Consider the following 18,248-nt stretch of genomic DNA (forward strand, 5'->3'; position numbering starts at 1 on the left):
AGATATAGATATCTCAGATGACTGAAGGCCAAGCTGCTATGGAGCAGGTTCTAAATAAAGATGCTTTAATTTTATCTTTTATTATCGAAGGGACAGGGTTAGAAAATTCCCAGCTGAGTTAGTAGCGCAAAGATTCTGTAATTCTTCAGCTATTTGCAAGGCTGCTTCTCTGCAACTCCTAAAACAGACTGACATTTTGTGACTGGTGTAGGATGGGGAAACCTGGAGTACTCAGGCTTTGACTGTGCGCATGTGAAGAAAGGTGCTGAAATGAGAGCCTTGGAATAAGAAGTCCTCGCTTTATTCATGGACCAAGAACAGCAAAAGCAGCTTCCCTGTACCACTGTATCTACTGTGACTGGGTGGATCAATTCTATGAGAAGAGGGACGTTCAGTCTTCATGGTCCACTTGTGTTTTGCCTCCCTGCTGAGGCAACCAATGGGGTGCCAATTAGTTCCAAAAGTAGTGATATTTTTTGTGATATGACCACCAATGAGAACTGGACAGATACTCCTCACAATTTATTTCACCTAATGAGGTATTCATGACACACAATCATTAGAGTTTTTCAAGAATAAGTTAGGAGAAGCACTGTATATGGACATAATAGTGTGGTAGCCTTCTTCACAGAGGCTGAGGATTGGACTAGATAAGATATTCTCCAACCTTTTCATTCTATGGATCACCTAGAAAGAGAGATCTGATCCTGAACTATCTGCTCTCCCAACCCCAATTCCTCACTGCTTTGTTCTGTGTAGCTACCTTAGGCATTTATATAGCCCCTATTACCTTAATATCTGAGCACCTCACAATCTTTAATGTATTTCTTCTCACAACATCCCTGTGAGGTGAGGAAATATTATGTCCATTTTATAGATGGAGTAACTGAGGCACAAAGGGATCAAGTAAATTGCCCATGGTCACACAGGAAGTCTGTGGCAGAGCAGGGAACTGAATCCAGCTCTCCTGAGCCCCAGGTTAGCACTCTCATCACTGAACCATGCCAACTTTCTTTAGGGCAACTGCAGGAATTGTTTTCCATGCCACTGTTGGCCCATAGATTGTGTACCAATGGACTAGATTGTCTAGGTGGTCTTTGAGTTCCAACCTATTTCCTAAGACTCTATGGAGCTTCCCGCACCCCAGCCAAGTACAGAATCACTGCTCACCTGGTGGGTGCATGTTTCTGTTCTTCTTCTTCATCTGTGTCACTGCTGATAGTGATGACACTGACTGCAGGGCTGGGTGTGTCGGGAATGATTATCGTCTGCCGCTGCCGCTCCCGCGTGGTGCTGGAAGCCATGTCTCCCCACCCACATGTGACAGAAGTGCTGCAGGCAGGGCTGTTGTGCACCATGGCACAGCGAGGGGGGGTATTCTCCTTCACGCGTTTCGATCGCTGAGGGGAGCTGATGGCCTGAGAGGATGAAACCTCATATGTAGACACGTTTCTGAAAATGACAAAAATAATCAGCTGGTTAAAACTCGGATTGCTCAGATATTACTGTCTTTTGAGTCCTGGCATCAACTTCTCTCGCATTCTTTGTTGGTGACGGCTGGGCACACTACAAAACTGGTGTATTTGCTTCTTCAAGGGAGGGAGGAAGGGAGTGCCTCACATCACTCATCACTAGAGCTGGCTGAAAAATGTTTGGGTTTCTTTCCTGTGGAAAATTTAGATTTTTTTGGCAAAAAATAAAAATCGGTCTGAAAACCAAAATAGTTCAATTTGGAAATGCTGCCTCATGGGAATGCCTGGCCATGGTGCATCCTGGAAGATGTAGTCCAGCCAAGCAGCTTACCACATTGAAGAGAATGGGAACATGAGGCACCACAACTCCCATGAGGCACTACTGCTGCATTTCCAAATCAAAATATTTGGTTTTTCACCCAAAATATTTCAGTTTTTTAACACTCCCTCCCACCCCAATTGAAGTTTTCCATGGAAAGCAGACATTTTTCATTTAAAAAAAAAAAAACCTGTTTAGTCAAAAATCCAATTTCCTGTCACTCCCCCACCACACACACGCAAAAAAGTTTTGACAGAAAAATTTTGCCCAGCCTTCCTTATCTCAACAGCATTGCGGAGCAACACTGAGATGTTCCAGAGGGGGAGAGACTCAGTTTCATTTAGCTCTGATGTGAGGTGGCAAAGGCAATGGATGCAGGGTAGAAGAAGTAAATAGGTTTTTCTTCACTAGAGGAGAAATATTCTCAACTCCCTCCTTTCTATCTTCCTAGTTCAATCCCAGGCACTAAAAGTAAATAAGGAAAATGTGGGTTTATTTGCATCAGGACCCTAAACACAGTGCCTGCCCATCAGAGGGTAGAGGCAACAAAAAGCCCTGACTGAAGAAGGATTCTCTAGTATTCACATGATTATTCTCTAAAAAGCCTTTTTTCCCTCCCCCCAGCAGAACATTTTCAGAGTCAAAGGAAAAAAGACAGTTACCTTTTCTATAACAGGTGTTCTTCGAGATGTGTTGTTCATGTCCATTCCATGTTAGGTGTGTGTGATTGCCACATGCACTGGTGCCAGAAGTTTTTCCATTAGCCGTATCCTTAGGGGACCGGCTCTGGCACCCTCTGTAATGGCATCTGCATGGCGCGGTATAAGGGGCGCTACCAGTTCCCCCCACTTCAGTTCCTTCTTGCCGGAAACTCTTGACAGTGAGGAAGGAAGGCGGGTCATGAAATGGACATGAGCAACACATCTCGAAGAACACCAGATATGGAAAAGGTAACTGTCTTTTCTTCTTCGAGTGCCTGCTCATGTCCACTCTGTATTAGGTGACTCTAAAGCAGTAACCCTGGAGGTGGGTAGGAGTTAACGGACGTGTCTATTGGAACCCAGCTCTGCCAAACCCAATGTCGTCCCTGGCCTGCTGAGTGATGGCATAATGAGCAGTAAACGTATGAACAAAGGCCCACATTGCGGTTCTACAGATGTCCTGGATAGGGATGTGCACCAGGAAAGCCGCCGAAGATGCCTGCACTCTCGTTGAGTGGGCTCTGACAATCAGCAGCAGCGGAACCCCCACCAGGTTGTAACAGGTCCTTATGCATGAGGTTATCCAATTGGAAATCCTCTGCGAGGATACCGGGTGACCCTTCATCCTATCCACTGTAGCGATGAAGAGTTGAGTCGATTTTCGGAAAGGCTTGGTATGTTCTAAGTAGAAAGCCAAGGCCCTCTGGATGTCCAGGGCGCGAAGATACTTCTCCTCACTGATCTTGTGTGGTTTGGGACAGAACACTGGGAGGAAGATGTCTTGGTTCATAAGGTGGAGACCACCTTTGGCAGGAAGGCTGGGTGGGGCCACAACTGAATCTTATCTTTGTAGAAGTCCGTGTATGGAGGTTCTGAGGTCATGGCTTTAATTTCAGAGACCCGACTTGCCAATGTCACCGCAACCAGGAACGTGACCTTCCATGACAGGTGGGAAAGGGAGCAGGAACCCAGCAGCTCAAAGGGTAGACCGGTGAGCCTAGAGAGGACCAAGTTAAAATGCCACTGCAGGACAGGAGTCCGTACCTGCAGGAAGAGTCTCTCGAGCGCTCTCAACAATCTGACCATCATGTCATGGGAAAACACCATCTGTCTTTGGATCGGTGGATGAAAAGCAGAGATGGCTGCTAGATGCATTCTAATGGAAGAGTGTGCCATACTTCGGCTCCTCAAATGGAGCAGGTAGTTCAGGACAGCCTGTATGGAAGCACGCGAGGGAGAGATGCCATGCTCAAGACGCCTAGTGGGAAAACCTTGTCCACTTGGCCAGATAAGTCAGTCTAGTTGAAGGCTTCCTACTCCTCAGGAGGACCTGTTGGACTTCTTTCGAACAGGTCCACTCCTCCAGGTTCAGGCACGCAGTATCCACACCGAGAGGTGGAGGGACATGAGGTTGGGGGGTAAGATCCGGCTGTGATCCTGTGACAGCAGGTCCGGACAGTTGAGCAGGGGCCAGGGAGGGGCCGCTGACAAGCTCATGAGCATGCCAAACCAATGTTGGTGAGGCCACGACAGGGCAACCACGACAACCTGTGTTTTGTCTCTCTTGATCTTTGCCAGGATCCTGCTGATGAGTGGAATTGGAGGGAACGCGTACATCAGTCCCCCTGACCATGACAAGAGGAAGGCATCGGAGAGGGAACCTTTGCTCAGACCTTGCCGAGAGCAAAATCGGTGGCATTTCCTGTTCTGTCTGGTGGCGAACAGGTCCACTTGGGGAGTTCCCCACCTTTGGAAGATCATGCAGGCTACCTCTGAATGGAGCAACCACTTGCGGTGAGAGAAGAAGTTCCTGCTAAGCTGATCTGCTAGTGTATTCTTGACGCCAGGAAGGTGACAAGCTTCCAGGTGGATTTTGTGGCTGATGCAGAAGGCCCATACACGGAGTGCCTCTTGACAGAGAGCTGATGAGCATGCTCCCCTTTGCCTGTTGATGTAGAACATCGAGGCTGTGGTGTCCATCAGGACTCATACCACCTTGCCCGACAGCTGGGGCAGGAAGACTCCGCATGCCAGTTTGACTGCTTGGAGCTCTTTGACATTATGTGCAACTGCGCCTCCTCTGGAGACCACATCCACTGTGTCTGGAGGTTGTCAAGATGCGCATCCCAGCCAAGGTCTGAGGCATCTGACACCAACTCAATGGAGTGACGGGGGTTGTCAAACGGAACCCCTTCCAGGACTGTGCTGCGGTAGGTCCACCATTGCAGCAAGATAAGTATTGCCTTGGGAATGGTAATGATCTTTCCCTCTGGCCTGGGAATAGACCACCCCCAGACATTGTTGCAGGGGCCCCTTCCGATGCCTGGCATGGCGGACCACGTAGGTGAATGCTGCCATGTGACCCAGGAGGTGCAGACAGACCCTGGCTGTAGTCAGAAGGAATGTGGAGACTTCTGCAATGAGGTTCATCAACGTGTGGAATCTTTCCAGCAGCAAGAACACTCTGGCGTAGGGCGAGTCGAGGACCGCTCAGATGAACTCTTCCTCTGCACTAGCACTAATGTCGAGATTTTGTCATTTACCAGCAGGCTCAGAGAGCGGCAAATGGCCTGAAGCACCACAACATCCCGTTGGACTTGAGAGCTGGAGTTGTCCTTGACGAGCCAGTTGTCGAGGTATGGATAGATCTGAATACCCCGGTGCTTGAGGTAAGCCGCTACCACTGACATGCACTTGTTAAACAATCACGGTGCTGTCGCCAGGCCAAATGAGAGAACCGCAAACTGGTAGCGGTGGGGTCTCACTGTAAACTGGAGGAAGTGTTTGTGCCCTTGAAAAGGCGCTATGTGGAAGTATGCGTCCTTCAAGTTGAGGGCGGCATACTAATCTCCCAGATCCAGAGAGGGGATGATAGAAGCCAGGGAACCCATTTTATAGGATTTCAAAGTTCGCAAGAACAGAGAGGGAATCAATGCTAGTCAAAGCAGCAGACGTTCCAGCACCATCACTGGCAGCAACAAGGAACTGAGGGAGTGGGGAGCTGGCAGCGCCCCTAAAACCACGCCATGTGGCACCATTCCAGAGGGCGCCAGAGCTGGTCCCCTACGGACACTGCTGAGGGAAAAACTTCTGGCATCGGTGCATGTGGCAAGCACACACAGCTAATACGGCACGGACATGAGCAAGCACTCGAAGAAGCAGCAAAATTCTGGTTCTGGTTCCATTTTACAGGCAGGTTTTGACTGTTTTTGGTTTGGCCCGAAAGCTAACAAAAGGAACAGGTGGCATGTATCAAAGGGAAGAAATTATGGACATATCACACTGCACTGACTTACACAGGGTCCTCTGCATAACAAATGACTGCACAGTAGCATTTGCAGTGCCTTTTGAATACCAAAGAGAAACATGGAATATCCTCTACTCAAAAGGAGCATATCCCTCATTTGGATACAAAAGCATCACAAATATCGTAAAATAGAGGACTGTGGAAAGCAGCTGCTCTGAAAGTGTCGGATTCCTTCCTGATGCAGACACCCTTGTGCCCCGGTGGCAGATTACTGGGGGTGGGGGAGACACTTTGTATGTCCAGATGTATTGTGATTTATTCCCTGTTTTACTGGCTTGTTGGGTCTTAACTGGCTCTGTTCTATATTACAAATGAGGTAAGACGGCTGGAATCCTCCCAAAGTAAATGAAACATTACACATTAGAGAGCAGACAAACGGGAAGGATTTCAACACTGGCATCTTAAATACAGTGGAACTGGTTGTGAATTCAGTACAGTTTCTTTGGCCCCAATCTGGTCACCTAAGAGCTGTGAGCTCCTCTGTTTTTCCCCTTCCGTAGGTCCAGCTACCCTGCAGCAGCAAGTCTCAGAGCCCAGATCAACTCACTTGGTTTCACAAGGCTTGTGCTATGGGGCTAAAAATAGCAGTTTAGATGTTCCTGATCGGACTAGAGCCTGGGATCTGAGACCCTCCCCCATCCCAGGGTTTCAGAGCCCAGGGTCCTGCCTGAGCTCGAACGTTTTACACTGCTATTTTTAGCCAAGTAGCATGAGTCTGAGTCAGTTGACGCGGGCACTGAAACTGGCTGTTGCGGGTGTTTTTTTGCTGTGTAGACTTACCCTGTAAGAGTGGCCCATTTCTGAATCTCTCTCTCTCTTGCTCTTCCTTTTCTTAGAAAAATTCAGTGCTCAATAAAGGTGCTGGTTTAACAGCCCTAAAGACTTCAGCTCTCTGTCCACAGCCCAGGTACAGCACAAGCAACAGCTAAGTATACTTACATACCCACCCTGCCAGTGTGCCCCACCCACAGGGATTACCACAGGAGTGAGGAGGGTTATTGCACATGCATTCTTGCATTTTGTTCATGCAACTGCATACTATGGGCCAGAACCTGGCCCCACTCCTGAGGACAAAACATTCATAAAACTGATGGATCCAGCCCCCCAAAATTCCCGTGTAGGAGAATCCTTGGGTGGCACAAAACTCTCATATTGTCCTCTATGCCACTTCCCCTCCCAGACCTTGGCACAGGAGATGTCCTTATGCCCCCATGATTCCCCTGGGGCTACTGTAGATGAGCATAAGCTAGGGCAGCCAGAAGATTGCTCTAATGTATGCCAGGGACACATCTAGAATGAGAGAAGAGTACAGGTAGCTTAGGGCTATCTTTGCCCTTCACTTTGTGTTGAGTGCATCGCAATTGGACCAGTGGATCTATCCCTGCATATATGCAATCACCCATTTGCTCTTGAATGGATATATTCTAAGTGCACACCTAACATCCATTGTTTCTGAAAATGTGGCCCTTTGCAGGGCTGCCCAGAGGATTCAGGGGCCCTGGGGCAAAGCAGGGGAGCTGCGGCACTTGTACTCACCTGGTGGCGGTCTGGGTCTTTGGCAGCATTGCGGCGACGGGGGGCCCTTCAGTCGCTCCACGTCTTTGGCAGCACTGAAGGGCCCCCTGCCACCGAAATGCCATCAAAGGCCCAGACCACTGCCGGCCCAGGGCTCGCAGGTCCCCTGCGGGGCCCAGGGCAAATTGCCCCACTTGCTCACCCCTCCCTCCCCCAGCGGCCCTGGCCTTTTGGGGGGATGACAATGTTGAGGAAATGTGGCCATTTTTAGGAGTGTCATTGAGATCAGATAGAGGGAGACAGTCACACTTTTTGTCTGTGGATATGTTGGGATTGGGGCACACTGAATCAGTACATTTGAATTGCATAAACAGAACACAGATAGTTTTTTGTGGGGGGAGGGAGGGAGGTAATAAGAATTTTGATTGGCGTTAATTTGTGGAGACCTGTATAACTGACCTGTGGCTCTCCCACTCACAGTGTGGTGGTCATCCCAAACACAGGGCATTAAAATTGTATGCCACCTCACTTCATCATGCAGTCTATATTTATACCTACTCTGTTCTATATATATTCACTGAAGTTGAAGCAACGGGGCTTTTAAGTGGTTCAATATCCACTAATTCTGCCAAGACATCAATTTAATGGATTTAAACAGGCACGATTGCATGGCCTTCTGTTTGAGTGACTTTGCCTCTCTCATGGAAAGCTGAGCAGAACCCTACTACAGGATATATGTACACACACACACACACACACACACACACAGAATCAGAATACTATGGGCCTGATCCTCCTCTCACTTACAACTAGTTCAAGTCCACCTAGTTCCTCCTGATTTACACATGGTACACATGAGAGAAGAATCAGGCCATATGTTGGGAAAAAAGGATTTCCTCCCCTCTCTTTATACAGTTTCCACCAAAATTGCCATTAGCCTAAGTGCATGCAGCTCCGTCAACTTCAGCAGTGAATTTGGCCCTCGGAGTCCTTAGGCTGCCATTGTGCTCCTTGCCACTTACCTCGTAGACGACTGGTGCTGCTTGTTCTTCCTGGAGGAAGTGGTGCTGGTTGGCTGTTGCCTCATGACATGAGCCACACCCACATTCAAGGGCTGAGCTGCGGGAAGAGTCACGTGACTAGCTAAAAGCGCAGGCTGTTGCATGATGGGATTATAATGGCTGCCGTGTGCATGTGTGTTTCTGCAAGAGGAGAGAAATTGGAGAGAAATGCATTTTAAATGTGTATCAGTTCTTCAAAAGGCTTCCATTAGCCTCAGAAATGCCCCCAGCTAAAGGTGACCTTGGGCATGCCAGTCCTGGCATCAAGCTTGGGTTGGTGTTTTTCTCATGAAGGGCTGCTTCCCTTTGTTTTTCAGAGGCCTTTGCTTCATTCTCTCGCAAGGGTGGGGGAGGCATGCCCTAGGTTTATATTCAGGACACTGGAGCCACTCAGGGCCATTGGCTGAGCTGGCAGAAGAGGGCAGTTGAGTGTGATGCATATTGCCCTTTCCGCTGGTGCTGAACTCACTGCCTCTGCAGTTCTCCTATCTCCCCTCTGCCTGAGGAACAAAGGACTCAGCTCAGTATCAAACCAAACCATCTATGTGGCAGTATAAGCCCTGTCATCAGACTATAACAGTATGCCTGTGGATAAGGCTTAAAAACAACACACAAACACACATATTCCTACTTTGACCACTTGGGTATCTTTTTCTATATCGCTTGTTGTTCTGCCCACAGTATCCACCTTCACGCTCCAACCCCCCCCCCCCCCCCCGTCCTTCAGGAAGAACTCCTCCAGCTCCTTCAGGTGTGACTAACAAAAGCAATTCCCCACAACTCAGATGTCACATCAGGCTATCAGAGAAGCCAGAAGAAGTTTCTGAGTCCCAACGGTAACCGACACTCCCTAAGGTCCCAGTAGAACAAGGACTTTGGAGTGAGGTGCCAACTCACAGTGGAGTATCAATCTCCCACCAGTGCTGTTCTGTGGACCACCTGGGTATGGCATATAACCCAGATCATCAGGCCCCCTCTTCCAACTAAGTTTCAAAGTAGAGACGATATGCACAGCCCCCAGGCAAAAGGAGCGGAGACAGCCTGCTGAAACAAAATCTTCCACCCACCAACTGTTCACCGAGAAACCCTCCGGGAAAGAAACTGATGTTTTCACGCAGTAGTAATGTATTTATTTTCTGGAATAAACCACAGCAATGGAGCAAGTGACAATCTGACCAGGTTTCTTTGGGGATGGACAATGACGCACAGATTTCAAACTCCTTAACTATGCTGTGCTTGTGACTGACTGTCTTGGAGACTACAAGAGCAGAGTTACCATCTCTTTGGTGCCTGTTTTTATAGAGTACAAAGGGTGAAAATGACACGGGGACTTGCCAATCTGACATCTCATATGCATTTGCTTCAGGGGCAAAGGATTTGGCCTTCCAAGAGCCTCGAGGGACTCCCCATTTACCCGCCACTTTAATCCTCTTACTTTCAAGGCCTTGCATTTCTGCTCCCATCCTCACTACTGCCTCTCCTTTCAGTGCCTACTCGCACTGACCCTTTGAAGAAGTAAGAGCAACTTGATAGTGGAAAGACTATCAAAGGCAGACAGTCAAGACAGCATCATTGGAGACGTGCCAGGTAGGGATGTAAATATCAGTTAAAGTCCCACAGGCCCGACTGTGCCCAGCCAGAGCCCCTTCCCCAGCAGGCGTGGCTGCCTGGGCTGGTGTCCCTCCGACTGGTACGGGGTTAACGGTTAAGGGTAAACCTAATGCTTACCAGTTAACCTTTTACATCCCTTGTTCCAGGAGAGATGAAATAAACCACTAATAGAATGATTTCGGGAAGGGTCTACTGTGATAAAAGGGTTCAAAGTAATTGGCCTCAGAAGTGCCTCCCCATCCCTAATCCTTTGACAAGGGTCAGGATTTCACAAACAGCTGCAGCGCAGACAGGACCCTGCCAGAATTCCATTCCCACTCTGCCTGAAAACGCCAAAGACCCACTATCCATGCCCACACCGAGACTGCAAAGGGCCAAAGCTCTCCTGCATAACTCTCCACAGATGTCGCCCCCTCACAGAATTATCCCATTTCTCAGGAAGTTTTCACCAGCGCAAAAAGTGCTGCAAACCAAATCTGGGATACAACACGGAACAAAACAATAGAGCTATTCAGCTTTTTAAACAAGCCAAGGTGGATGTGGGAGAAGATGCTGGGATCAAGAATGGAACGTGTGTCTTTTTTCTTGTAAGATGTCATCCTGTCACAAGGACAGAGCTATATGGAGCAGCTTAAGAGAGACTAGACCTGCATTTGGTTTTATGATGGATGGTTCCCTTCATACTCAAAATATCCGAAAGCACCTTACAGACCAAGTCAGATTCTGGGAGTCCAATGGGCAAGGACTGCGCCCTCTGTGCACTCAGCATTAGCCCAGACACACAGCCTGGGATATTAGAAACTACTCAGACACAGAGGCTGTCAGACAGACATTCACATATAGTGGGTGTCTCACAGATATACACACAATAGTTCAGGTTTACCTCCATTCTGCCAGCGGCTGGGTCCCTGCCATGGTCTCTGGTATGACAGTTGCATGCTGGACTGAGGTGTGGGTGGCTACTCCAGTCAGTTGCTGCCAGGCTGGAGGAAGCAGGATCTGCTGGGTCCCACTAGGCCAGGCCTGCTGTTGAAAAGAAGAGAAGCTGGTGATTAAAAAGAATCATCATTCATTGCTTTGGTGTCAGCCCATCCTGGCAGGGAGGTTTTAATGCCTTCAGGAAACTACAGTAAAATAGTTTTCAGTACAGAGCACACAAATGAGTAGAGAAATCCCTGCTAATGTATTCCAAGGCTGCAGCTGGGTCACAGTTAGGGATAGGAAAATTAGAACTGACCCGAATCTCAACCCAAACTTCAACTAGAACCAGAATTTTTTATTTCTGTTTTTCAGATAAGTTTGGCTTAGAGGCCCCATCACACTCCCTCCCTCCCTCTCCCCCTATTGGGACCTCTGCCTTTGTGGAAATGCATCTTGGGGTCTCAGCAGGCCTGGAATATTTTCCTGGGCTGGTTGCTGTCTTCAAATCTCATTAGTTCCAGGGCTTCCTAAGAGTTGGTCAATAAAACCTGGGTCATCTCTGAGCTAGGGACATCCTAGTCTACTAAAACTGAAACAAAACAGCTGGCTAAAGGCCAACAGATAGTGTGCTAAATCAGAAATATCTTCTTTCTTGCCACCCCAAAGAGAACTGAACAGAATATAGAGACTCAAGAGGATCAGGAAAGGGAAAGGATGGGCTAGGAGGATTGGTGGGAGAAGCAAGAGGGATTTAAGGGTCAAAGACGGAGTTATGTATTAGGACTCTTGCAATAGAGAAGCAGAGAGAAAGAAAAGGGATAGTTGGAGGGAAGGAACTGAGAGTCAGGGGAATGGGAGGATGAGATCAAAGAAGAATGAAGGAAGGATCTAGTTGAACTGGAGAGAGAGAATGTGAAGGATGTGATGTGGAACAGGTCAGGTAAAAAAATAGATACTTCATGAGATTCAGCTAGGCATATCCACACAAAATTTACTTCACTAATTCCAGTTAGTTCACATGGAAAAATGTGAGATTTAAAAACTAAATTCAAACATAGACTACCAGAGGCAAAAAAGAGTCAGTTCCCTTATCCCTAATCCTAACACATGTATGATGATTAAGGGCCAGATTGTGCTCCCTTTACTGACATGGGTAATACTTTATTCTCCATACTGTCTCGTTGACATCAAGTGGATTTTCCACAGAGGAAAGTGCTATTCAGCCTGAGTAAAAGTATCAAAATCTGACCCTGAATTCACTTCAGCTAAAGGAGCTTTAGTATATGCAAGTCACTCAGGTGTAAAGCAGCTGGTTACTTTATACAAATAACAATTTCTGGTGCATGAAAGGTGTGAGCATCATGTTTTCACACTGATTGCAAAACAGTGGATTCTAAGCACTAATGCCCATTTTCACTGACTTGCTCAGACAGTAAAGGAGAGTTGAGGGATTTGGGAATGAGAAATATGCTAGGACCCTGTCTGTGCTGGAATACAAAGCACGAGAGTCACCATCTTGCTGGAAAATTGTTTGGAAGCACAGTTCTGCCAGCCAGCAGGCTTTGGTGCTCCAATCTGGACAGATAGTGTCAGCCTGGAGCTGGGGTGGGGGGCAATTTCCAGTTCAAGCAGACATACCCATGCTAGCTCTAATCAAGCTAGTGCACTAAAACTAGAAAGGCAGCCGCCTGAGTACTGAGACAGGCTAGCTGCTCCAAGTATGATCGCATCTGGAAGCCTAGGCACATAATCTGGGTGGCTAGCCCCTCCTGCTAGCTCGATTAGAGCTAGTGCAGGTTTGTCTGCTTGAGCTGGAAATTACAGCTCCAGCGTGGATACACCTAGGTTATTTTTTTCCGAGAAAAGTGCTAGCCAGAAGTGTGCATAAATTATGCCCACTAGCAGAGTTCAGGCAAGTTTCTTTAAAGTGGTTGGACTACGCTTGGTAATTGTGTTGAGTTACAAAACACACACAAACATGTTGCAACTATAACTGTGTTTGAAAATGGCTTCGAACATAGTTACAAGCTCTAGAGTTGACAAGGCCAAATAGTTTATCTTTGGCAAAAGACCATTTCACATCAGCTCTTGATTACTCCGTGAAAAGGGATAACAGGAAGAGATGTTGTTAGTAGTAGCAACTTACATTGATGTAGCACCTTTCAAACAATACACAAAGATTAGCTCATTCACCAGGGGGTGAAACACAGAAGCAGTTTAACAGCACATAGCAACATTTCCCAACAATTCAGGAGAGGAAGCGAAGGAGAATACTGTGTCTACGTGAAACTGCAAAGAGAATCCGAGGGAGTTGAAATGTAAGTTGCTCAGAGGTGTATTCTGTCATCCCTATTCCTGCATATTTGTATTTTACTCCACAAGCAGTTCCACTGAAACCAATGGGAATATTTGTGGGGTAAAGTATTATTCAGTGAGAGTCACTAAGTTAATATTTGCCAGAGCAAATGCATTAACAAATCTTTTCTTTAAAAAGTTCTCTAAAACCTTTAAGGCCTGGAAGTGGTCAAGATCTTGGTTTTAATTCATCTGAAGGGTGACACCTGCAGAATCAGTGTCCCTCCAACCCTGTTTCAACAGTAACTCAGAGGGAAAAATACCATCTAACAGATCACCAACATCCATTTTCTTCAGCACTTGGGACTCCCATCCACACTATGTCTACACTGCAATTAAACACTGCAGCAGGCCTGTGTCAGCTGACTTGGGCTCACAGGGCTCAGGCTGTGGGGCTGTAAAACTGCAGTGCAGACATTCAGGCTCGTGCTGGAGTCGGGGCCCCTCCCTCCTCGTGGACTTCTGGAGCTCGGGGTGGAGCCTGAGCCCAAATATCTACACAGCAATTTTACAGTCCCACAAGCCCAAGTTATCTGACACAGAACAGCTGCAGTGTTTAACTGCAGTCAGGGCCAGTGCAAGGATGTTTCACGCCCTAGGCGAAACTTCCACCTTGTGCCCCCATGCCCATGCCCTGAGGCGCCCCCACCCACTCTTCCCCCCGCGACAGCTCCCTCCCTCCACCTTGAGGCCTCCTCCTTGCAGCAGCTCCCCATCCCCCAATCAGATTACGTGCCGCAAGCCTGGGAGGTGGGAGAAGTGAAACAGCCATGGTGTGCTTGGGGAGGAGGCGGGGCAGGGGTGAGCTGGGGTGGGGAGTTCCCCTGCATGCCGCCCCACCCCTTTACTTGCTGCAGGTGGCCCTCCCCGTGATCCCCTGCCCCAGCTCCCTCCGCCTAAATGCCGGCGGCGATCGGGGCGGCTGAAGTTCGGGCCGCCGCAGTTGCTGCCGAAGAAAATGGCGCCCCCCAAATCTCAGTGCCCTAGGCAACTGCCTAGGTCACCTAAATGGTTGCACCGGCCCTGACTGCCGTGTAGATGTATCCACAGTGGCCCAATCCAACCCTGCTTAGCTTGTGAGATCTCAGTGAGATCACAGCACACAATAGCTTCTTGGTGTAATTGTCTTCCTGTTCCAAATTTATTTCTAATTTCAATTTTAATTGATAATCACAGAATTCCTATGGCTGATGAACAGAGGTGACAGTGGTAGCTGCTTGGTATTCATGAAGGGCTGCTTTCTATAAGCAGAGGAAATTGGCCATTATCACTAGTGCGAGTCATTAACATACAAAAGTGGATTTATAGCACATAAAAGGAATATCATTTATTTGTTAAAACCTAACAGTTTCTGCTTGTGCCCCCTTTAATGTTCATCCTTCCTTCTTAAAGATGCACATGAGTCACAAGCACTTTTACAGAGAACAGCCTTACCCAATGGTGCACAGTATACCAGAGCCTTGGAGCCCTATCAGTCTTATTCTTTAATCACCTACTCCTACATGAATGGGGCTTTCAGTCCATTATGAGCCTGCCCTGTCCAAACAACCCTATATTTTGAAATCAAGACCTACTGGGCACCAAGTGAGAACAAATGGCAGATGAAATGATAGGGGCAAGGGTTTGCAAACAGACAAAATCACTCCTTACCTCCTCGAATAACCTTTACAAAACATCAAGTGAATTTAGTGTTGGACTGACCTCCCTGGGGAGCGAACTCCTCTGGTTAGCCACGCAACAGGTACTGTGTAGCACAGGCAGTGCCACTACAAGCTTCCCCCACCCTGACCCTCCAACGTTCCCTCCAGCCGGACCTGGAGCCATCACCCCAAGGGATGTCTTTGAAACCTTCCTTCCTTAACTTCTTTGTTGAGGCCTCTAAAGGCTGGCAGCTGATATCTCTTGGGATGGTGGTTTCTGTGACATGAACATTTGACTGCTGGGAACTGGACTGAGACTGTTATCCCATTTCACATAGATCATTTAACAGTTCCCAGTAGGAACAAACTTTCAGCGATTACTTCCTTGGCCTGAATTCAAGACAGGGACAAGGATAAAAATGTTCCCCTGCCCATTACCAATTAGCTCAACCATCCAGTACCCAAGGAGACAATTTCCATAGCGGGAGACTGGAGGTCTTCCACATGGGGCATTTACTGCGCAGCTGATTGTGCTGTTTTCTTCTTCTGTGCTGCCTCCTTCTGTCTCCATTTCTGATGAGCACTTCAGAGGAGAATCTAAAGGTGAGCTGCAAGTGAACCAATCCCTGCCATTTTTCCTACCTCAGACTCCTCCTCTTAATCAGCCAAGTTTTTGACTGGGATTTTTAAAGGAGCCTTAGGGGAGTTAGATGTCCAAATCCCACAGAAATTCCCTTCCATTCTATACTATTAGACTATCCTATTCTAATTCTCTGTTGGGCTCCTTTGAAAATCCAGCCTTAGTGTCCAAAGCTGTATTTAAAGCATAATGGGTTAGAGTCTGCCCTCAAATATATATGCAGATCTCCCACCAATTTCAATGTGAGAGTTGCATGGATGCCTCTAAAGGCAGAATCAGGCCAAGTGGCTCGTGCGCTTGCCCCTAGCACAGGGGTCGGCAACCTTTCAGAAGCGATGTGCCGAGTCTTCATTTACTCACTCAAATTTAAGATTTTGCATACCAGTAATAAATTTTAATGTTTTTAGAAGATCTCTTTCTATAAGTCTATAATATAAAACTAAATTATTGTTGTATATAAAGTAAATAAGTTTTTAAAAATGTTTAAGAAGCTTCATTTAAAATTAAATTAAAATGCAGAGCCCTCCAGACCGGTGGCCAGGACCTGGGCAGTGTGAATGCCACTGAAAATCAGCTTGCGTGCCGCCTTTGGCACATGTGCCATAGTCTGCATACCCCTGCCCTAGTCACTGCCCGGCACAGCATCCCACATCACTGCTTTGGGAATGGCTGCAGCGTGACAGACACTGCTTAACACCAAAATCCATTCCATATGAACAGAAGATAGGAGTATTTCAGTCTAGCAAACAAGTCTGTGAATTACATTTGTCCTCTCCGTACCCTCCCTGGTATTTTCTAAACTGGTACCCTTTAGTGCCAGAGCTAGACTCTCTCCCCTGCAAGCTCAGCAATCACATCCCTGCATACGCATCAGTCCAGGCACACTATTACAGATATTTCCCAGGGTCATCTTGCTCTGATGACTCAATTTAGGAATTATATAATCTTTTACAACCTGGTCATATTCAGATGCCACCAACGTGAGAGCAAGGCAGCTTAATCTTTCGAGTGCTGCCCTACAGAGCGTGCGTGCTCAGAGACTGAGCCATGGAATTCAAGGGCATCAGCGACATCCCTCTCTAGGGTCATATCGGTGCCACTGGGTCCACATTGTGTAGCTACAGAGCACTGAGGGGGCTACACTATAAATAGAGTCTCTGCTTGAAGGTATTTCACCCTGTTCCTTCCTAAGCCAGATTCAGAGATTGATTAACACAAAAACTCTAAACCTCTCCCCACCCTGTAGCCCCTCCAGCCCCTGTCCCGTTCCCACCACCACCACCAAAAAAAAAAAAAAAAAAAACCACACCAAAAACATGCTTTCCAGCCCAGCTCCAAATGTTGATTGCCTTGAAATTTTCTGCCTTGCTGAGTCAGATGAAAGGGCTGCTATGGTGGGCTGCAGAACCAGGACTGGAAAGGGTACTCAGTCACAGGGCCCTGGAGAGCTGTTCACAACACTCTGCTATGACAAAGGACTAGCACTGGCAGGCAGGTGGATGAGGGGGTGGGGACATTTTTGTTTTTACAGCTTTGGTTTAAAAAAGGTAACTGAACTGTTGCTGCTCCCCTGCCAGAGATTACCGGAGTTTACATGCTAAAGCCACTTCCTCCCTCCTTGGGGAGGTAGCCTGAATTTGTTCAGATCTCCACCTCTTTTAGTGCTTGAATCTAGATTCAGTGTCAAGGCCCAGGCACAAACTCTCTACGTATCAGGTAAGGCCCACGGAATCATTTCCTCGGCAGGAAAAGATTGCTTGGGCTGGTCCATTGGGACAGTGCTGCCATGTCCACTGCTTCGAGTAAGACTGCCTGGGTGTAACAGAGCATACTTTGGCCCCTGGTGTCTCAATCCTAGGGCCAGATGAGGAAAGTGGGAGTGAGCCCTTTCAGCTGCATCAGAGCATAGCACGAATGGAGGTGGCCTATTTACTTGGAAGGGGCTGGTGGCAGTCGAGCAGGGTTTCCTGCCTAGGAGTGCTGTTGGGAAGGAGTGAAAGTGAGAAAATGCAGGGATGCAGAACACTCCTGAGGGAGAAGGGAAGGAAGGGACAAGCACTGGATCAGGCTTTTCAGTGTGTGACAACATCAGTCTCAGGCTGGACAAAGACACCCCTGAAATACATGGTGCCCTGCCCCTTTAAAATGTGAAGCTGCCAAACTGTTAAAGACTGGAATCAGAGCATCCTTGCACCTGCCTCCCCACTGCAAGCAGGTATACTTGCTCATGTGGGTGAAAATGGACCTGGTAAGGTAGGGTGTAAGGGTTATTTTCACCACCTGCTTTGCAGATTGCAGTCAGTGGTTTAGTCTAACTTTTCATTTCTGCAAGAACCAGCTTACAGAGACAATATACAAAATACACTACTATCCATCACCAGACGTGATGGCAGAGCTTATCCAAGGGCCTCAGGGTGAGGGACTTGCAGTCATTTGCAGAGCCCTGCTTCCTGGATTTGAAAGTATATAGAGAATAAGTGGTGAAGGGTCCAATTTTGGCTCTCAGTCACTACCAGTGCTGGGGTATATTGAAGTGGCGATGAGCACCAATGGCTGCTCCCAGATGGATGCATTGTCCACACTCACAGCAGCATGTAGAATACAGGCAGTACATGTGTAGCTACATGATGCAGTGAAAGCAGGCTGCATTCACACTTGTCACAGCAGCGTGTAGCTCTCTGCAGCTGTGAATGGCTCTGGCAGTGA

General features: G+C 47.7%; 1 protein-coding gene across 2 annotated transcripts in view; it reads right to left on the reverse strand.

Annotated features, from left to right (window-relative positions):
• HIPK2 (homeodomain interacting protein kinase 2) overlaps positions 1-18,248 on the reverse strand; it is a 203,192-nt gene that overhangs the window by 17,793 nt on the left and 167,151 nt on the right. For both annotated transcript variants that reach the window (XM_030544271.1, XM_030544266.1), the window contains exons 10-12: positions 10,870-11,012; positions 8,337-8,516; positions 1,171-1,452 (exon numbers count right to left, since the gene is read on the reverse strand). In XM_030544271.1, coding sequence (XP_030400131.1) covers positions 1,171-1,452; positions 8,337-8,516; positions 10,870-11,012 — 605 coding nt within the window. The remainder of the gene's footprint in view (positions 1-1,170; positions 1,453-8,336; positions 8,517-10,869; positions 11,013-18,248) is intronic.

Source organism: Gopherus evgoodei, chromosome 1, assembly GCF_007399415.2.
Source record: "Gopherus evgoodei ecotype Sinaloan lineage chromosome 1, rGopEvg1_v1.p, whole genome shotgun sequence".
Lineage (NCBI taxonomy): Eukaryota > Metazoa > Chordata > Testudines > Testudinidae > Gopherus > Gopherus evgoodei.